Below are 22295 nucleotides of genomic sequence, written 5' to 3'. Positions count from 1 at the left end.
GCAGCTCGCAGCAATCAACCAATGCATTTACAGACCGTAAGACAACCCGGCCTTTCAGATCAACAGGTGGCTCCTTCCGGGGGGTAGTTTCGAGGGCGCGTTACATACACGATCTTTGAAGCCTGCCTTTTCCGGCCCGACCGAGCATGCTGTGCAAGTGTGGACAGAGGCGAATAAGAGCTTGGGCTGAGAGGGTAAGCTCACAGAAGCCAGGCCACTCTGGCACTGTAAACAGTTGGGCAGACTATTTTGCTCAAAGTGCTTTGATAAATGGGACCTTATTGGTATCTCCAAGGTGGGGGACCTAAGGAAATCGGGCGAAGTGGCTCCTTTTCCCCGACTACAGCAGGATTATGAACTGGCCAAACCAAAATATTTTCGATATCTTCAAATCAGGATTGCCCTTCTCGCAGGTCTACCTAGGGGTGGCGTCCTCCACACTTGAAGATAGGATCCTAGACGGCGACCTACCCAAAAAGCCATATCCCTTATCTACAAAAAGCTTATTAACAATATGGCATATCTAAAGAACCTTGGGGGGTCCCAAAAGTTCAACTCTTGAAAGAATCCTATAATGAATAGCCTTAGCAGCTCAGAGTACCAAAAATAGATAAATGTACACTACTCCACAGTATTAATCACATCATGAAAAAAGATTAAAAAAACAAGATACAGTATTAAAATTCAGCAATTTATTACAGATTATTAAAATTGATAAACAAAACATCAATGTAGTGCCAAGTTTTAAAATAACATCATAAGTTAAAAACCATTTAGTACAATGAAATGTGCAAAAAGCAGGGTTGTTACAGTTGTCAGACAACTGTAACAACCCTGCTTTTTGCACATTTCATTGATGTTTTGTTTATCAATTTTAATAATCTGTAATAAATTGCTGAATTTTAATACTGTATCTTGTTTTTTTAATCTTTTTTCATGGTGTGATTAATACTGTGGAGTAGTGTACATTTATCTATTTTTGGTACTCTGAGCTGCTAAGGCTATTCATTATAGGATTCTTTCAAGAGTTGAACTTTTGGGACCCCCCAAGGTTCTTTATCTCTACTCTCCTTGTCCCGAATTGTATATTCTAGGAGACCTCCCTTTCCTGTTTTACCTATATGGCATATCCCCTGACCCATTGAGAAGTAAATGGGATCACGATGTCGCAAGCTTAGATAACGAGGAGTGGCAGGTGGCGGTGGCCTCCCCTCGTGAAGTGGCCATTTCCTCCTGGCTCTGACTGGTCCAGCAAAAGCTGCTTCATAGATCATACCTGTCAGGGCCCTTGCTAGTCCATAAGGGTTACACTCAAGATAGCGGCTGTGTGTAACAATGTGGGCAAGAGGGGACCTGATTCATGTTCTCTGCGAGTGTGCAGCAATCCAGGGGTATTGGGAAAGGGGGGTCCGTAGGATGGAGGAGGCACTGGGGCAACAGATTCAATGTAACAGTAAACTGGCATTGTTGAATATTTGGAGACCTACAGACTTGAACACCAAGGAGAGACTATGGGTTACACTGGGTCTCACGATTGCTAAAAGTAATATTGCATGGTTGTGGAGAGCTCAGAGCCCACTGAAGATTGTTGATTGGGCCAATGATATGGACTGGTGCATGGTAACGGAAAAGTCTATTTATGAATCCAGGTATGCCCGAAAAAATGGATGCAAATATGGGGGCCGTGGAATATATACAGGGGGGAAATTTACGAACCACCCAGAGTCAGAGACGATGTCACTGCAGGGATTTGAAAGTGCGTTTTAAATGCTATCAACCTTATGTTATGATGTATACACTCTGAGGTGCAATTTCTTGAATGACCACAGCTGGTCATCTGCCCACTACTGCATTATACATGTAACATGTCGTATTTATCAATACAAAGAGTTTAAAAAAGAATAATCAGTCATTAAATAAGTTAAAAATGTTTATTTTGACTATAGCGATTCATAAAACAGTATGCTACCATGACCAGCAGCAATTTGCATTAAGCTAGCATCATTAGCATTGTTACAATACCATAGAATACAAAAGGAGTCATCATTTTATAAAGAATGTGAAAAAGGCAAAACAACTAGGCCTAATCACCCTCCCTTTGACAGTAAGAAGTTATTTTTAATCACAGAATATCTCGAGGCGTTGTTAGCAGAACCCCTACCTGAAAGCCTAAAGGCAAAGGTTTATATCATAGGAACATCAGAACTCAGCTCCATGGAACGGCTTTCTTCGAGTGTGTTTTAAAAACATGCAACAACGCTATATCAACGCACGATTCTTCCATATTGCAGCTGTTGGTAGCATGTTTTGTCAAGGTAAGAGGGACTGACCAGAACAGAATAACAAGAGACATTGTTGATCGAACTTGCACTTTATGTTCAGACAGAATTGAAGGGAAAGCTGAGAACGTGAAAAACAATCTGTTATCATGTATAGGGCAGAGGCAAAGTGTAGTGAAAACAAACTCTTAGCAGAGGCGTGCGCAAAAGCAGCAGCATAGTGCAAGCAAAACTCATGCTAATTTAGCAATGTCGACAATGTATCTAAGAGCCACATAACACCATATAACACTGTAGGATATAAACATACAGGCAGTCTCTCTTTTACCATAATGGTACATAGGGGTGCTAGATAGGGGTGCATATCAGCTCCACTGCTGTTCACTCTATGTATAAATAATTTGGGCAGGTTTTATGTTCAGCCAGCAAATACATCCTCCGGGCAGATACTCAATTAACACCTGCGTTACATTATGCAGATAATGCAGTGTTATTAGTGAGAACGCCCACAGGGCTACAGAGTCTCCTTAATTCTTTTGTAAACTTCATGGCATCATTAGACTAAAACACTAATCTGGTTAAGTCTCACACAATGATTATGGATCAGAGAACTAAGAGAGCCCACTATGGGGAAGCTCATGAAATTGCGCTTACTACCTCCTCCTATTTGGTGGTCTTGTTTGACAAAGAGGGCACTTGGGACCCACAAAGAAAATTAAAGAAGAATTTGATATCAAGAGCTACAGTTACAGTTCTTGACTTTGCCAACAGATTGGGGGCCAAATCAGTGCAAGCCATGTTAAATGTTTACAGTGCAAAATATATCGCCATTGCATGTTATGAGTCGGCTATCTGGGGATATAAGGAGTCGAGAGATCTTCAAATAGTGGAGAATACATTTTTGAGCAATCTGCTTTCTGTCCCTCAATCTGTATCATCCTACATTGTCCAGCAGGAATTGGGGGTAGGGTATGTCTCTGACCTGATGACATTGGCTCCATTATTACGCTGTTTAAGGATGTGGAAGAATTGAATCAAAAAGTAGCCAAAAATTGCCTGATCTTGGAGAGGGCAAATAGTATTCTTTCACTCTGCTATATTAAGACTCTAGCAGAGAAACTGGGGCATCCTGATCTGTTTGAATCCTCCAATAGCTGAGTTAAAAAAGATCTGATCCAAGCAAAAAAACAATATTTGTCATTCATGAATTTCGAAAGGAAGCAAGGATGCTTCTTAAACCTACTGTACGGCCTATATCTTATTAAAAATGTCTCCATTATTAGAGCTCTATTTAACTGTAATTACAATTCCCTACCATTGCTTTCTCTTAGCCAGGTTTTGATTAAACTGTTTCCACTACTTACTTGCAGAACACCAGGGGTGCATAAGGTTGATGAATTTGGCCCATGTCCTTGTGACATTTTTCTACTCAGGATACACTGCATGTCATGATGTTCTGCGATCATTACGGCTCTCTCCGCCAATGTTTTATATTACCACTAGCAGCCCGTCCCGACGTTGTCCGGGAGCATTCAGGCTTCTGGGCCCCCGCCCGCCCCGACGTTGTCTCAGGCTTCAGGGCCCCCGCCCGCCCCGACGTTGTCCGTGGGTCCCCCGGAGCGCACCCGCCACTTTCAAGGCCCCCAATGAGCCGCACACGGGCCGCTTCACCTACCTCAGCCGCCGCTCCTCCCCACCTGTCCGCCACTCCTCACCGCCTGTCCGCCGCTCCTCACCGCTCCTCCCTGCCTGTCCGCCTCTCCTCCCCGCTCTCATGTCCGCCGCTCCTCCTCGTGCTCATGTACGCCGCTCCTCCCCACGCTCCTGATGTCAGCACGCACGTCGCGGCCGGCGCTACTTCCAAGGGACTACTTTTTTTTAATCGTAAATATTTTAAAGAACGTATATTTTATTTTTTTATATAGCCTATGTCCATATGGAGACCCTGACAATTACAACGATGTATCGGGTGTTTGGCTTGGTGCTGTGGTTCCTGAGTTTACCCGCCTCAAAGGTTCAAAGTTCTCTCTTTATAATATTAGTATATATATATACAGGAAGCCCCAAATTAAAGCAAAGCCACACGAAGTTCAGATCAGCACGTTTATTTGCATCCATTTCACTGCTCACTCCTTGACAGCTTTCAGAGCAATCTTTGAACATGTAAAGCCTGACACGTTTCAGGAAATAATCCTTTCTTCAGAGGCATTGTTCACGAAGGGCTGGAAGAGCAGTTTTTGGCCGCGTCTGCTCATATAATCACTGGCACCTGCCAAAGTGGGCGTGGCTAAATCGCAAAGCCTTCTGTGCCTTGTAATACGCTGGCCCTCTTCCCACAGTGGGGCCACTCAACAGTCCCTGCAATTTGAACCAAGTATTCACCAAGTGGAGTAAAGTAAAGCGCTGTAAGCCCTCAGATTGCGCTTTGCAGCAGTGATTTCGTGCTCAAGGCAGCACCACCTGCATTGGAGCTGCTCTTGTCTTCGTTCCGTCTTTGCAAGCCCCTTCTCAGAGCCTGCACGAACCCATCGTAAGGTGGGCCTCGCTTCTCGACTGGGCATAAAGCCAATATCCATAAAGTCTAAACAGGAAGCCCCAAATTAAAGCAAAGCCACACGAAGTTTAGATCAGCACGTTTATTTGCATCCATTTCACTGCTCGCTCCTTGACAGCTTTCAGAGTAATCTTTGAACATGTAAAGCCTGACGCGTTTCAGGAAATAATCCTTTCTTCAGAGGCATTGTTCACGAAGGGCTGGAAGAGCAGTTTTTGGCCGCGTCTGCTCATATAATCACTGGCACCTGCCACAGTGGGCGTGGCTAAATCGCAAAGCCTTCTGTGCCTTGTAGTACGCTGGCCCTCTTCCCACAGTGGGGCCACTCAACAGTCCTTGCAATTTGAACCAAGTATTCACCAAGTGGAGTAAAGTAAAGCGATGTAAGCCCTCAGATTGCGCTTTGCAGCAGTGAATTCGTGCTCAAGGCAGCACCACCTGCATTGAAGCTGCTCTTGTCTTTGTTCCATCTTTGCAAGCCCCTTCTCAGAGCCTGCACGAACCCTTCGTAAGGTGGGCCTCGCTTCTCGACCGGGCAAACAGCCGATATCCATATAGTCTAAACAGGTAGCCCCAAATTAAAGCAAAGCCACACGAAGTTCAGATCAGCACGTTAATTTGCATCCATTTCACTGCTCGCTCCTTGGCAGCTTTCAGAGCAATCTGCGGCCGGCGCTACTTCCAAGGGACTACTTTTTTTTTAATCGTAAATATTTTAAAGAACGTATATTTTATTTTTGTATATAGCCTATGTCCATCTGCAGACCCTGACAATTACAACGATGTATCGGGTGTTTGGTTTGGTGCTGTGGTTCCTGAGTTTACCCGCCTCAAAGGTTCAAAGTTCTCTCTTTATAATAGTAGTATAGATTATTACAAGACTAGCAGCCCATCCCGACGTTGTCCGGGAGCAATCAGGCTTCTGGGCCCCTGCCTGCCCCGACGTTGTCTCAGGCTTCAGGGCCCCCGCCCGCCCCGACGTTGTCCATGGGTCCCCCGGAGCGCACCCGCCACTTTCAAGGCCCCCAATGAGCCGCACACGGGCCGCTTCACCTACCTCAGCCGCCGCTCCTCCCCGCCTGTCCGCCGCTCCTCACCGCCTGTCCGCCGCTCCTCACCGCTCCTCCCCGCCTGTCCGCCGCTCCTCCCCGCTCTCATGTCCGCCGCTCTTCCTAGCACTCCTGTACGCCGCTCCTCCCCGCGCTCCTGATGTCAGCACGCACGTCGCGGCCGGTGCCACTTCCAAGGGACTACTTTTTTTTTAATCGTAAATATTTTAAAGAATGTATATTTTTTTTTTTATATAGCCTATGTCCATCTGCAGACCCTGACAATTACAACGATGTATCGGGTGTTTGGATTGGTGCTGTGGTTCCTGAGTTTACCCGCCTCAAAGGTTCAAAGCTCTCTCTTTATAATAGTAGTATATATATATATATATATATATATATATATATATATATATATATATATATATATATATATATATATATATATATATATATATATATATATATATATTGTACTCCGTCGCCTCGCTCCGGGATAACACCAGCCAGGGCAAAAAAGCTCTCAGACACGGACCAGTGAAGTTTCCTTTTCTGTTTATTTCAGTGCAGGTAAGTCAATGACGTTTCGGCTCCACGAGCCTTGTTCACATGACAATGTTTCATAAACGGGTGCAACCTTTTAAAGTGCCAGTGAAGATTGTTAAGACGTCACGTGTGTAAATTACAAAAATGACATAGAAAACATACTATGGTATGACTTGCAATAGTGATTAGATGACATTTCAACTGTATATAACTGTGTAATACTTTGGCATCAGGGTAGCCCAGTAGGATTTGATTTTTTTCATAATAGTATAATACTCGAAAAAGAGTTTCAAAATGAAATATTTACATTATTGGAATCATCTATATACATACACATATAAAATATATACAAGGACTATGTTTTCTTCACACATCTAATTAAATTCACAATTAAATATTTGAGGACCGAGAGGTTACATAATGTCCCTATATTGCTCGGCTAGTCGGGTAAATTTCTCTGGTGCCTCACTACTTAAGGATCTAAATAACCGTACCTATAGTATTAGGTTCTAATGGTAGCGACACAGTAATTTTAAAATAAAGCGCAAATGCATGATCTACCAATGAAGATAGTGCAAATAGACCCATTGTTATGTGCAGATTCCGCAATAAATGTGCAAATTAGCAATTCAATGTGCAAATTCCGCAATTTGTGCAAAATCCTTGAAACTGGCTATCTTCATGAACCGATAACCAGGTATCTGTGTCACTGATGATCAATAAGTAGGATGGACCGGAAATAAGATAACATATGTGTAAAGATATATCATGTCCTTGGTACTTTATCTGGGGGGATATTCAACTATACTCGACCCCATATGATCCAATAATAATATCACTACCCTTAACACAAGAAACCGTACACATTTCTAAAAATCCTTGTAAAAAATCATAAGTGAATTAATATTGTGAATAATATTACTAGACTGACTAGGTGTAAGGACCTAACACAGTCAAAATATTAAAAACGTGTGTTCAAAACAATAACTTCTCATAAGTAGCAGCACATTCAAATTGCAAATCTCTCCCTTCTGAAATGACAATTCTCATCCCCCCTCCACACATTACTAAGTTCCCATCTCGTAATCCCCAGCCGGGTGATCACTGCAGATGAGGCTCAATGTGGGACGGCCCTGCGTTGTTAATAGGTAAGTATAATTTTAAGGCAAACATGTATATAAATCTTCCGTGACATTTAGGCCCGAAGGTGACTTGGTATTCAACAACAAAATATATTTGGTCTCCAACTTCCTCAGTTTCGCATCCCTGTCACCCCCTCTCTTGCTATTCAGAACGGAATCAATCACCCAATATTTCAAGTCAGTGTTATTACTTTGATGAAATTCCCTGAAATGACGGGCCACCGGATAGGTATTGTCGCCATTAGAGATGGCCCGTAGATGCTGAAGAATACGTATGTGGACAGCATTTTTTGTGCTGCCAACATATTTCAATAGGCAGGGACATTCCAAAATATACACAGCATATTCGGTTTTGCATGTTAAAACCTGAGAAATGCTGTATTCAGTATCGGTGAAGCCATCTTTGTAAGTTTTTGTGTTTCGACCGTGGAGACAGGCTTTACAGATCTTGCATCTGTAAAAGCCTTTGTTCTCTTGCCACCAGGTCGATTTGACAAAAGGTTCGGGGTTGGTGACTACCAAATGGTCACGTAACGAGGGGGCCCTACTGAAAGTAAGGGAAACCTGTTTAGGGAGACTATTGCCTATGGTAGTATCATGAATAACCAAAGGCCAGTGTTTGTTTAGGATTTTACGTATCTGTTGGTGTTGCCTATTGTATCCCGTGATTACTCTGAAACAGCTATCATCCCCTGAGACCTCATTTGATGTATTGTGGGGTGTGTCTTTTTGTTTCCTACTGATTTTGGTGAGTAAATCATCACGGGAGAACCCCATAGATTTGTCCTTTGCCTTACGTAACATATGGTTTGAATAACCACGTTCCAAAAAGCGAGTTGTACACTGGTCCTGAGCCATTTTCAAATCAATGGGGTTGCTACAGATACGTCTTAATCGCAGCATCTCCCCATACGGAATACTTGATATCAGATGTGAAGGGTGTGCACTAGCTGCGTGTAATATACTATTCCCCGCAGTGGCTTTACGAAAAATCCTGGATTCAAGCTGGCCATCTCTAATATACAATTCAGTGTCAAGAAAAGTTACACTCTCCTGACTTAAAGTTGCCGTGAATCTCAGATTTAATTCATTGTCATTGATCTCCTCAATGAATTTAAGTGCATCATCCTCACTGCCACGCCAAATCACCAGAAGGTCGTCAATAAAACGAAACCACGCTACCAAGTTATTGCGGATGTTATGGCGATATTCATGACCTAGGACCAGCTCCTCCCAAGCTCCCATGTGTAAACACGCGAAGCTCGGGGAGAAGCTGGCCCCCATTGCGACACCCTGTAACTGGCGATACAACTGATGATTGAAAAGAAATACATTGTTGGCAAGACAAAATCTCAGCATGTCAAGAAGCATAGCATTATGTTCAGAAGCATCAGGTCCCCTTCTAGAGAGGTAATGATCTACAGCTCTAATACCATCCTCATGTGTGATGCTTGTGTAGAGGGATGATACATCTAAAGCAATCAGCCAATCATCTGAAACCCATTCCACATCCTTAATTTTCAACAAAAAATCCCCAGTATCCTGGACATAAGATCCCAACTGTTGCACATAACCCTGTAAATAATGATCAATAAAAACAGAGGTGTGTTCTAATAAACTTCCCCTGGCAGAGATGATTGGCCTGCCAGGCGGGTGTACAGGGTTCCTATGTAGCTTGGGGATAAAATACAACACGGGTGTGATTGGGTTGTCTGTATTCAAGTATCTATATTCAGATTCAGATAATAATTTGGACGACTTCCACCTGGAAAGTTTGCGATGGTATTCCAATTTCATAGTCGTTAATGAATTCATTTGTATACGTTCATAGCATGTACGATCATTTAATTGAGCATATGCTTCTTTGTCATATTCAACTTTGGTCATCAAAACCACATTGCCCCCCTTGTCACTGTTCCTTACAATGAGATCTTTCTTCTTGGTTAGTCTGGTGGTGAGTGCTATATATTGTTGCAACCTATTGTCAATCTACCTTTTGACTTTTCCAGTTCGTGTCTGTAAATCCTTTAGGTCAGCCACCACGTTTTCATGGAACATATCAAGATTGTCACGAGGCAATATCGGACAAAAAGTTGATGGTGGTTTAAAGCGGGTGTCAGTCATAATCCTATTGCCACGGTCATCAAATTCATCAGGGTTTTTTGTATCCACCTTGGTATTGTCATATCCGGCCCCATCTGTCAGCCATAATTCCGTTATAATCCTAGTGCCTTCTGATGTGTTTGTCATTTCACTTTCCAGTTCCGGTGCCTGTAACCGAGTGTTTCTGGATTTGTCTTTCAATGCAAAGAACTTACGGAGTTTTAATTTCCTTACAGCTTTGTATATGTCGCATCTTGTTGCTGGGTAATTGAAATTACATGGTGCAGCATAGGTTAGTCCTAATTTAAGTATTTCCTCTTCTTTGTTTGACAAGACTAACGTAGTTAGGTTGATAATGGTTCGATTACTCATTTCATTTGTTACTGTGGGGCGGCAGGTCCCTGCCCCCTTCCACCTCTTTTCCATTTCCTTTGAAATCCTCCTCTTTGACGCCCACCGCCTCGGGCGCCTCTGGTAGTTGAAGTATTTTCTCCTCTCCCGGCCCGTGAATGTGATCTTAGAGTTTTTAGTCTTTCCTGACATAAAAAATCGATCTCCTGGCCTGGGGTGGGTTTTGAGATGCCAGCTGCCTGTTCTGATCTGTGACGATCTGTGTCAGATTCAGTTTCAGGGTCCGAGCTGAGTGTTGTTAATGAGGACTCACTCAGCGTAGTGTTGCCTGCTTGCAATTGACGGTTTCTTGTTTTAGGTGGAGGTTTCGCTGTGCCTTTGCGTGCAGCATCATATTTGCGCGCGAAAGTAAAAATCTGGCCCATTTCATAATCGTTGCGATCTCTTTGGAATTTGTAAGCCTTTCGGTCAACGATTTTTACTTCCTCCTTTTTTAGGCGTTCATTCATTGCCTTAAGTAATTTATCTCGTTCATCATCCTCTCCCAATGCATTTATTTCATCGTGAATCGCTGCTATTTCACCCAGCAATACAGTTCTGTCAATATCGACATATTTGATTAAGACCTGTACCTGTCGTCGTGAGGCATCAAGATTAATTTCAGCCCACTCTTTCATCAGGTTGGGGTTAGGTTCATCGTATGTTGGGGCCGTTAAAATCCTTAGTCCACGTGGTATACGGTTTACCTCAATGTAACGTTGCAGGGATTTAGCTTCCCCCCACTTAGCCTGTTCTTGGCGGGATTTCTTTTCTAAGGTTTTAAATAAATCCCTGATTTTGGATGTGCTGCTACTACTTGCGTCAGTAGTGACCCTCCCCCGGATATCTGTGGGAAGGGGGGCATCATCGGAAAATGTAGATGCTGCTAACATTTCCCTGTCCCGAACATTGTCACTCGACATTATCCTGCAATATTGTTAATCTAATACAGGCGGCTACTAAACTCCCGATTCAAATTCCCCGGGGTAAAGAGCTCCACCTGTTTACTTCTGCCGCTCGCCCACCAGCTAACTATCTGAGCTTACTTGGTCTTGCGCTGTGTTTCACCGGGATTAAAAATGTTGCCGGTTCACCACTCGAGCCCGAGCAGCGATGCACTCCGACCAGGTATTCCGCTCGCTTCTGCGGTTTCTCTTCCGGTTGGTGAGGGTCAGACGTCCTACTCCTTCCGGAGTTACAGCAAAACTCCCAGACAACGTCCGGGAGGAAAATTCGATTTTGGTCGTCGACCTAAATTGAGCAGGGTCCCGTGTTTAAGCCGGTTCGAATCCCACACGGCTATATATTTTGTACTCCGTCGCCTCGCCTCGCTCCGAGATAACACCAGCCAGGGCAAAAAAGCTCTCGGACACGGACCAGTGAAGTTTCCTTTTCTGTTTATTTCAGTGCAGGTAAGTCAATGACGTTTCGGCTCCACGAGCCTTGTTCACATGACAATGTTTCATAAACGGGTGCAACCTTTTAAAGTGCCAGTGAAGATTGTTAAGACGTCACATGTGTAAATTACAACAAGGACATAGAAAACATACTATGGTATGACTTGCAATAGTGATTAGATGACATTTCAACTGTATATAACTGTGTAATACTTTGGCATCAGGGTAGCCCAGTAGGATTTGATTTTTTTCCATAAATATATATATATAAAGTCTAAACAGGAAGCCCCAAATTAAAGCAAAGACACACGAAGTTCAGATCAGCACGTTTATTTGCATCCATTTCACTGCTCGCTCCTTGACAGCTTTCAGAGCAAACTTTGAACATGTAAAGCCTGACGCGTTTCAGGAAATAATCCTTTCTTCAGAGGCATTGTTCACGAAGGGCTGGAAGAGCAGATTTTGGCCGCGTCTGCTCATATAATCACTGGCACCTGCCACAGTGGGTGTGGCTAAATAGCAAAGCCTTGCAATTTGAACCAAGTATTCACCAAGTGGAGTAAAGTAAAGCGCTGTAAGCCCTCAGATTGCGCTTTGCAGCAGTGAATTCGTGCTCAATGCAGCACCACCTGCATTGGAGCTGCTCTTGTCTTCGTTCCGTCTTTGCAAGCCCCTTCTCAGAGCCTGCACGAACCCTTCGTAAGGTGGGCCTCATTTCTCGACTGGGCAAACAGCCGATATCCATATAGTCTAAACAGGAAGCCCCAAATTAAAGCAAAGCCACACGAAGTTCAGATCAGCACGTTTATTTGCATCTATTTCACTGGCACCTGCCACAGTGGGCGTGGCTAAATCGCAAAGCCTTCTGTGCCTTGTAGTATGCTGGCCCTCTTCCCACAGTGGGGCCACACAACAGTCCTTGCAATTTGAACCAAGTATTCACCAAGTGGAGTAAAGTAAAGCGCTGTAAGCCCTCAGATTGCGCTTTGCAGCAGTGAACTTTATGGCCATTAGTACCATGGAGCATCATTTCGGCCTGCGATAACTCTGATGCGGTTCTTAATGGGAGTTTCCACCTGCATCAGGATTTCCATGTCAGAAGGAAAACTGAAAAAAACTGTGTTATGACCTGAATATCGCATCAGAGAAAAGCTGGAGAATCGTATGGGTGTAAAATGAAATTAAAATGAGAAATTACAGTGGGAGTTACGGCTGAAAACGACGATGTCCACGATCATTCCCAATTTCGCAGGGTACAAACTGGAATACACACTCCTGAGGAATAGATCATTCTGGGTGTAGGGATACTGCACAGGTATTCCTACACCTACAATTGGTGGTCTCAACCATCTAGTCATTCAGCTCTTGCTTATTTAGAAGGTAAGCTATTAAGTCAGGCAAGTCACCTAAGCTTGCAAAAGCATGGTCATCCACAAGTCAATGTTTAGACAGTTTGGTTAAGCCCATGGCCACTCTACCTGTAATATGGTTAATGAGATCAGATAATTGATTAAAGATTATACCAAGATACATGAATCCTCCTTCAACTTTTCTACCTATGACGATTGCTATGATACATATTACGATGCTGGAATCTGTAAACTATTAGTTTTTTCTCAGCTAAGATATGATTCAATTTGCAGGACAAGACATCCAATGTGAATCTGAGAAATGATTACAGATCATTCAGTGAACATGACTCCTCATTCTAATTTTCTAACATTGATGATTATTATGGAATACACTGCAAGGTGGCATCTGTAAAACTTGTTTTTTATGAAGTTTTTTTATTTTTCATCTTTGATAGGATTACATATATAGCACAAGACACCCAATGTAAACCTGAGAACTTTGTTATTTGCACTCAAAACTGCTCTCTCGAAACACAGTTGAAGATTTCTTATTAATTGTTTTATAGAACCAGTTGATTCGGTGTTTCTCTTTCCTTTAGGTATAATGAACATTTGCTCCAAACAAGAGGAAATTCTGGAAAAGGAGAAGAACATGGTCAGCAAGGAGAGGCAAATGACAAAGATCTTACCAAGTACAACAAGTTAACTTCATGGATCTAGTTATCTTACAGATTAAAGGGGTTTCACCTACCTGTCGTCCATTTGACTGACACAGGGGTCAGGACGGACTGGGTATCTCCTCAACTGGGGGTAATGGAGACCCCCACGCCCCAATGCCATTTTAACGGGTCAGCATATCAGTATTATAGTGTGCTTGGAGAACTACAAAATGGGATGGACACAATGGGTCCGATTCACTATCAATTCATAGACATCATTCCCTCTTGGAAAAGGTCACAATTCAAAGGTCTTGGGTAAACCATGCATCAATTGTAAAGTTTGAATGAATTGTGTAGTGTATTCTTTGTGCTCCTATAGTAGGCAATTCAATTTCACAATAAGAACTGGAAATTTGCACTTAGATCACAATAATCAACTTTCAATGGTAGAGTCAGGGAATCCATCAGAGTAATGTTACGCAAATAAGCCAATGGCCTTCCCTGTAAAACCTTTATGATATTGACAATCATTAGTGTATGTGCTTCCCCACCTTGATTTGAGCATCTCATTTTCACTCGAATGGGATGTGTGCAAGTGCTGCTTGTTGTGCAAGATGGTTTAGCCATCAAACTACTTACCACAGTAGGACTCACTTATCACTTTAAGGAAAGGCCTCTTGTTCAGCAAAGAATATTCACAGCAAAGAAAAATGCAGTAACAAGTATTCTTCTAACGTTAATCATACAGCGCCTTTTTATGAGAGGCTTGCATCACATTTGCACCATACAACGTGATACATGCGTGACGCAAACCTTTAAGTTATCTGGAGTAACGCAGCGCAGTCTAAAACACTGTGTTGCATTACTCTGCCCAGGGTAGGCGTTCCATGGGAGTTGCATGGGTGTCCTTGTGCAACTCCCATGGATATTGAGGCATCCCCAGATCTACAAGATCTTGTAACCCTGGAGATGCGCTAAAGATTTACACCTTCCAATGAGAACACTTACAAAAAATACCAGCTTTGAGAAGGCTGGATGTAAGTTAGCAATTTATCTAATATATCTGGAAAGACTGGTATCTGTAAGAGATGGAAGGAAGCCCAGGTGCCTACAAGCTCTGAAAGGCCTCTCTGTTGGGGTTTTAGAGTTGATAATCTTGTTAGAGGGCTCTAGTTAGAATTTGAAGGCAAGTGGAAGGCAAGTGGATGCTTTTGCCAGAATGACGCAGTACCCTGTCCTCCATGCTCCCGGCAGGGCCAGACTGGCTGTAGTGGGCACTGGGCGTTTCCCTATAGCTGCAATATCGGCCCCCTGTAACAAAAGCAGCTGCACAGTGTTTTCCATCCCTCCCCCCTCCCCCCCCCCCCCCCAGCAGGCCCGACTCAATTGCCAGGGCCAGTTTGCATTTCCAGTCCGGCCCAGACTCCCGGTCTCTCCACTTAGTTTTAAGGCAGATGGACCACCATGTTTATGGGGAGAGTAAAATTTACTTTTTCGGCGTAAACCTTCCACTGAAGGCCCATTGATAAAAATCCATCTGACCATCCCCACAATTAAGAGTGGATGGTGAATATTCTTTTTTTTACTGTCTGTCACTGCAAGAAATATAATGGTGGTGAGGGAGAGTCAGAACAAAAAAGTGACCATCACACCATGGAAGAAAAACTCTCAAGGTGCAGGAGCCATTCGTTTTTCCTTATCCAAAAACGAACTCCCGGTTTGGGAGTTTGTTTTTGGATAGGAAAAATCTTTTAAAAGTTTGGTGTAAGAGTCTGTTTCCAATGGTGGAAGCACTCCAAACTTTTGAAATGCTTTATATTAACTGCCCTGACACCAGTTCTTACAAACAGCTTACAGTTCCCCACACGGTCTGCAATGAACTTTAAATTTGGGGGGTGGAGTAAAGGCAGGGTGGTTGTAGTAAAGTCCTCAACCACCCTGACTGACTTTACTCCACCCGCGAAACTCTAAATCGGGCCTGTAATGCATAATGCTGGCATTCATATTTGGCTCCCACTGTTTCACTATTTTCAGCAGCTGTGAGTCTCATGAATAGACATGTCGAATGGGTTAGCACCTATAGTAGGCCACTAAAGGCCGTGCTGTCTAGAGTGCTATCTACAAAACAAACAGACGTCTCTGTTGAAACGTAAGACTGTTACAGGTGACTAGTTGGTACATTTTCACTCATGGAATAAAAAAAATAAAATAAAAAATATACCATACATCAATGCATGGAAAAGTGACTTTTTTAACTAAGGCAAATGACAGAATTTAATTATATTATAATTGCTTATTTATAAAGAACGTTCAATTATTCCAGCAGAGGTCTCTTGATGCGATGGGTTTCATGTGTGTGAATTCATGAACAGCCTTAATCCACGCTAACATGCAAATTTAGGATCTTTGTACCAAAGACTGTGGGCCCGATTCACAGAACTAACTTAAGACAAAATCCTAAACTTACTACTTTTGGTATTCACAGAAGTTAGGATTTTGTTTTAAGTTTGTCTTAAGACAAACTTAAGACAAAATCCTAACTTCTGTGAATACCAAAAGTAGTAAGTTTAGGATTTTGTCTTAAGTTAGTTCTGTGAATCGGGCCCTCTCTTTTTAGCGGTCTCTGTCCTCTGCATTCTGCATCCCCTTGTGTTCTTCTGCACCCCTGACAGGGCCTTACTTGCTTGACAGCCAAGCTCACTAGCTGCAGATCCTTCTTATTCTATGCCGCCTCCCATATTGCTGCGATTTGAGCCATAGGTTTGATGTTCCTTGCTGCATGGATACCCTGTGGCACCAGACAGGCAATACGCATCTGTATATGTGTCCCTGGCCCTATCCTTGGTCAGCATGGCCTAAGTACAGTTGCTGTTACCCTGCACCCTGGTACTGCACATAGGTGGCTGTCTTGCTCAACTATTTCTAAAAAATACAGTAACCCATCAGTTGACTTTAGCCAAACATGAATTGCGAAATTTACTAAAGTCATTTTCCCTTAGACCTTCCTATGCCCCCTCCTACATCTACCATGTCCTAATATTTTTCCTGTCTTATATCCACTACTTAAGGGCAAAGTATCAATCTTGCTTGTATGCAATTCAAATTTTACCTCTAGTCACCAGTAGCAGTTTCCCTAAAGTTTTGTTTGACTCCTGTTAGAAACCGACAGGGGCAAAATTCAAATTATGCCTGCATAATTCATGTACGTTTGGGAATTTTGCGTTATAATTGTTTTAGGTATTGGAGCAAATGATGGCACTTCGCGTAATTATCTCGCTATTCGCAACACGAGCTCAACCAGAATGAAAGCAGCTGCTGCTCTCAACAATTGTTTCACTAAAATATGGCACTAAATGATGGATTTGTATTTCACACAATAATGTGTAATGTTTCGGGATTTTCTCAGATTTACGCAAAAGCAAGTTACGTGAATTTTGTACACAACCCTTTGTTGTATATCTCATAGGTAAATTGCTACTAGAGTCTAACGTCAAACATAGCCATTCTGTCCTGCCCTTAAAAATTGTCTTTCTTTATTTTCAACGATCACCGTCAGCAGTCCATTGATTTAACATAATTGGCAAGTAAATGAGTGGCATGCTAGTCTAATGCATCCAAAGGCGGCTTAATCAAGAGCTCCTTAACGAGTCCTACTTCCAGTTTGGTTAGTGTTTTGCTAGTCTAATTTTTTGTGAATCCCAAGGACACATAAGTCATCAGTGACAAACTATCTGCTTCAACTTCATACAAAGTTTTCATCCACCATGCTTAGTGGCGGCTGGTACAGGGGTGGCGTGAGGGGGAGAGGGGGTAGGGTCTGGGGGGAAAAAATCACTAACCTGATTGCAGCATCTCTCCTCTGTCTCTCCCACTCGTGTCTCCTCCACGCATCTTCCAGGAAGCACCCAGGCTCCACTGAGCCAATCACAATTGTGCAATGCAGCATTGTGATTGGTAAGCACCCATACTCGCCATAGTCAATCACAACGCTACAATCAGCATTGTGATTGGTCGGAGCACTGTGGTTTGACGCTCAGACGGGGACGGGGAGCCTGGGCATGTTCTCCACCCAGGGTATAAAGCAGCCTATGTGGAGAACATGCAAGGTGCTCATGAGGGTTTGCCCTAGGCCAAGACAGACAGCCAAATCGTCATGTGCACTTTAGAGTGCAGCTACCACTCCTCCTCCCTGATGTCAAGGAGCTAAGCCCCGCCCTGCCCTAACCTGAAGATACTAAAAATAAAATGATAATAAGTTATTATCATTTTATCTTTTCTTGAGCAGTGAGGCGACGCTCCTCTGCCTTAGCAGAGAAGCCGCCACTGACCATGCTGGGTATTGTGCTTGTACGGAAATCCATCTTCACATGTTACCAAACAGCAGACACACATTCACGTGTCATTCAGTTATTTTACTTTGGTCAGATTTCCTCTCACAGAAACATGAATGCTCTGCTGTCAACTGTTTTCTCCCATCTTCAGTGTGAGAAGTTGGCCTGGTAGGGGATGTTTCCAATTCTGGAACCACCTACTACCTGACCAAACAATCCCCTTATGGTGTCTGGTTGTAAGTCAACCTTATTAGACAAGCTATCCTAGTGGTAGCATGGACTAAGCAGCCTAAAGGCTTAACTTAAGAGGTCGTGTTAAGCGAGCTGTTTTACCACATACAATCCTGTAATACCAAATGAAAGGACACCACACAAGTATATATTATAAAAATATATGTGTTTATTACTAAAAACAATCCCCAGTATTCTTTATGAATAAAGGGGCACAAGCGTTAAATCAAAAGCACTGTTTAAACATACAAAGTTGCACAATTATGGATGAGGGCAGGGGGCCACTCAAACCATATACTAAACAAGTGGTATAAGAAAGGCCACTCGAGCAGTGGTTAGGCCTAGGGCCTAGGGAATCGCTGGGAGCAGTCAGGACAAGCAATGCTGAAGTCGGGAATGGCCCTCGGGATTCGGGAGATGTGCGGAAAGCGCACGCATGCACCAATGTTAACCAATGGTGCGTAAAAGTCAAATAGTTAAAGTTTAAGGACACTTCCGCTGAACCTAGAGGAACAAAACTTAACACACAGACCCTAGAGGTGTGCACCAGTGTGGGAACACCGGCGGAGCAAAGTTACCTCACCCACAGGAAGTGGGTGCACAGGGTCGAAGTGGCGTCGGGTTTTGACACGCAGGCTCTTGGTGCTTGAAGCTGAAAGGGCTGCAGGCAGGGTGAAAGACGAAGTGTCCGGTGGAGTCCAAGGGTGGACTCAAGTTGTAGAGTACCTGAAAGCAGAGGGGACAGAGTCTGGGTCACTCAGCAGTGACCAGGGTGGAACCAGGACGGAACCAGGCAATGTCGGGCGCAATCAGGTGGTCGTCGAGGCGCTTCTCTTCGCTGTCACGTGGGCTCTGGGGCATCTGCGACGTCCAGGAGCAGGTCACGATCTGTCCCACGCAGGCTCTCACCGTCGGTGCAGTCGGCTTCCGGTTTGGAGCAAACAAGCCTTGGTAAGAGCAATCCACGCGGGATTGGAAGATGGCGTCTCACTCGGACCAGGAAGGTCAGAGTCGGGGCTCCCTTTCAGGGGAGCTGGTGTGGATCTGGAGCAACCAGAATCACGAGTCTTCTTTTGTAGTTCGTCGGCACAGGGACCACGAGCCAGCTGGCAAGTGACCGGGCCAACGCGTTGAGCCAAATCGTGCCAAAGGGCCCCACGCAGCACTCGTCGAGTGTGGAGGGCTGAACTTCGGCTCAGGAGTAGCTCAGGGTGGGGGCTTCTCAAACCCCGGTGTACAGCTTCGAGGGTCACTCGTGGGCTGCACGGTCAGCGTCTCGTGGTCACTTCAAGATGGCGTGCCCCACGCTTCCGGTCGCCTCCACGGGTCTCAGCTTTGCAGGGACTGTGGATCGGGCTGTTAGAAGCTGGGCAGGCTTGATCTCGTCGATCTCAGTCGCTCGAGTTCCGGCGGGAACTGCAACTAAGTAGACGTCGAGGGCTGGATGGTGCCTGCTGCTGCAGGGTGGTCACTCCTTGACCACAAGGGAGATTCTTCGGGCTTCCACGTTGAGATGGAGGGCGAAGGGTCCAGAATATCGTTTCAAATGTTTCTTCCAGGAAATCTGATGTGCATTGGCACTGCTCCCACTCTTATTCGAATCTGGTGGGCGTGATTACCTGCTAGGTCCCCTCCTATGGGTGGGACCCAGGAAGTGGGTGGATACACCCCCTTCCTTTGCTCCAGGCCGCCCTGGCACGAGGGCTGGAGTGCCCCAGAACCGGTTTGGCCGGATTATGCAAGGGGCAGCCTTGTGCGCCCCAGGCAGTGTCTGGTTTCTTTCAAACCTCCCTGCTACAATACACTATCTCCTGTCTGGAGGGCGGTGACACCCTCCTGTGACAGGAAACCCTTTGTCCAGGACCCCCTTGACTGGGTTTCGGTCAGCTCCAGGGGTCCAGACATTTGTCTGTGGCAGAGGCATCCATTTTGGGGATCTTAAGGTCTTTGGAGAAATCAACCGCATTAAAGTAAAGTAACATGTCTTACCCCTCTAGAGGGGTGGAATGCCATCCCCGTCGCCAGAACTGGCGAGGGGATGGTATTCCAAAGCGTATGACACCTTACACGACATGTTTTGATAAAGCCAAACCAGAGTTGCTAAATAACCGCGAGGATTATAAGGCACTTAATAGTATATGGTATGGCATTATCCTGAAACAGCTTAGGGATTTGTTCCCGACGGCTGCAGACAGGCTCAGCTCATGCTAGAGCTCCATCTCACATAAAAACCATGCACCCAGCCTCCAGGATTGGTGAGGCCTGTCTATAGGAGTGGCTCACAGGTTTACATGTGTCCAGATATAGGTTTAGACATAGGTATACTATATCTAAGCAAGGGGTGTGTACACCACCTTACCCCAGCTGAGTGATCAGCCAGTTGTGTCAATTTAAGAACCAGCCAGGGGTGGCAAAAGATATGCTGCAGCCCCTGGTAGGCCTTAGTGGCTCCTGTGCCCTGTGCACCTATAGTGCATTCTACAGGGGCTGACAAGGAGTCCATTTCCAATTGGTATGTACCTAGGGTACATGGAATCCATTTTACAGAGAGAGCAGATGGCCTGGGGCCCTGATTAGCAGGGAACCAGGTCAACTAACTCAAAAAACCAGCTAAACACAGGCAAAAAATCTGGGGTAACCATAGTCAGGTAGCCACCTTCCTACATAACCCCCCCCCAAACGAAAGGAGATAAGGCTATCCTTGGCCAGGTAAGCCTATATTGCCTGAGTGGCCATATAAGGAAGTACCTGCACTAGCATGGGTACCCCCTGTCTCATGGTCCACTAAGCAGTCCCTCACCCTTTGGGTATTAGAGGGTCTCCACCATAGGGAATCACTACCTTGGGTGTGTTTATGCAAAGTTAAAGGCTGGTTTGGATATGGAGTATTGAAGTGAGGCTCTACTAATTTAGGGCTTAGCTTCCTCCAATTATCTTCCACCATGTGTGCCTTTCTTTCTTTAACTGAGTTGCACTGTGCTCTCAGGGTCAACCTCTGGCTACCTAAAGCTGGAGGCTGGGCCCCTCTGTTTGGCTTGCTGGAGGGACAGTTCAGGTTTGGGCCCTTTGGGTCCCAGGTTCGGCTGTGCCCAACAGAATCCATCTGGGGGAGGTCCCTAACTGTTTTTAAGGGGGCTCCCTCAGGAGTTTTTAAAGTTTTCACCTTACTAGGGCTACTAGTTTTGGTGCACCTAATCTTTTGATGGGGGTGCTTTATTTGACAGGGGGCCCTCTGGGTCTCACTGTCCTTCTTGTCCTCTGCAGCCCTGGGCTGGCTAAGGCAAGGGAGAGAGGGGCAGGTTACCTGCTCCAGACTGGGTCCCACCTGAGAAGGGTCCACTGACATCAGAGGTTCTGTCAGGCTACGCCCAACCACCTCTGGGGCAGTTCCTTCATCAGGGGTAAGATCAGTTCCCTGAGGAGGCTGATCCTGTCCTAAAGTCTGGTGAGGGGGAGATTTCTCTTCCTCCTCCATGCTCTCAGTTTGTGTGGAGTTATCCATCATTTCAGGTTTCACAACACACGTGTCAGTTTGAGTTTGGGCTGTGGCCATCACAGCCCCACCAACCTTTTCAGGAGGAGACTCAGTTTGGGTTTCTGCTGTTATCATAACAGCTTTGCTATTCTGTTCAGGAAGAGCTTTTGCTAAAGATGGGGCAGGGAGTATCTCCGCCCTACCAACCTTTTCAGGAAGGACATCTTGAATTGGGGCTGTAGCCATTACAGCCCCACTAACCTTTCCATTGGAATTTACCATTCTAGAATGGATTTCCTGTTCAACCCCAGCCCAGGCTGAGATTTCTAAATCATTACCCAGTAGACAGTCTACAGGCAAGTTTGGGGACACTGCCACTCTCTTTGGGCCAGTGACACCTCCCCAGCTGAGACTTACTACTGCCATGGGATGATTTGTTTGGATGCCATCAATGTTTATTACCTGGTATGTGGCACCAGGTAAAAGTTGCTTAGAGGGGACTATGCCATCAGCCACCATGGTGATGCTAGCCCCTGTGTCTCTAAAAGCTTCAACTCTTAAACCATTGATGATGGGTTCTTGTCTATACTTGCTCAAAGTATTTGGGCAAGCAGAGAAGTTGGCAAACCCCATGCCAGCCTCATAAACAAGATCATTGGGTGATGGGGACCTGGATAGGCCAGGGTCCACCGGATTTCCAAAAGTAAACCCACCCAGATTCCTGGGTGTGCTTCCACTTCCTGGGGGATTACTGCTGACAGTAACAGGAGGTGTTGAAGCTGGCTTT

The 22295-nt window shown here is 44.8% G+C and overlaps 1 protein-coding gene across 1 annotated transcript in view; it reads right to left on the bottom strand.

The window, feature by feature from the left end:
* Positions 1-13219: 13219 nt before the first annotated feature.
* LOC144768456 (bactericidal permeability-increasing protein-like) overlaps positions 13220-22295 on the bottom strand; it is a 347712-nt gene continuing 338636 nt past the window's right edge. The window contains exon 15 of the mRNA XM_078652124.1: positions 13220-13446. Within this exon, the coding sequence (XP_078508250.1) occupies positions 13408-13446 (39 nt within the window). The 3' untranslated portion in view covers positions 13220-13407. The remainder of the gene's footprint in view (positions 13447-22295) is intronic.

This window comes from Lissotriton helveticus, chromosome 7 (assembly GCF_964261635.1).
Source record: "Lissotriton helveticus chromosome 7, aLisHel1.1, whole genome shotgun sequence".
Classification (NCBI taxonomy): domain Eukaryota; kingdom Metazoa; phylum Chordata; class Amphibia; order Caudata; family Salamandridae; genus Lissotriton; species Lissotriton helveticus.
Note: the sequence above shows the minus strand (reverse complement) of the source record. Positions and strands in the feature narration are given on the sequence as shown.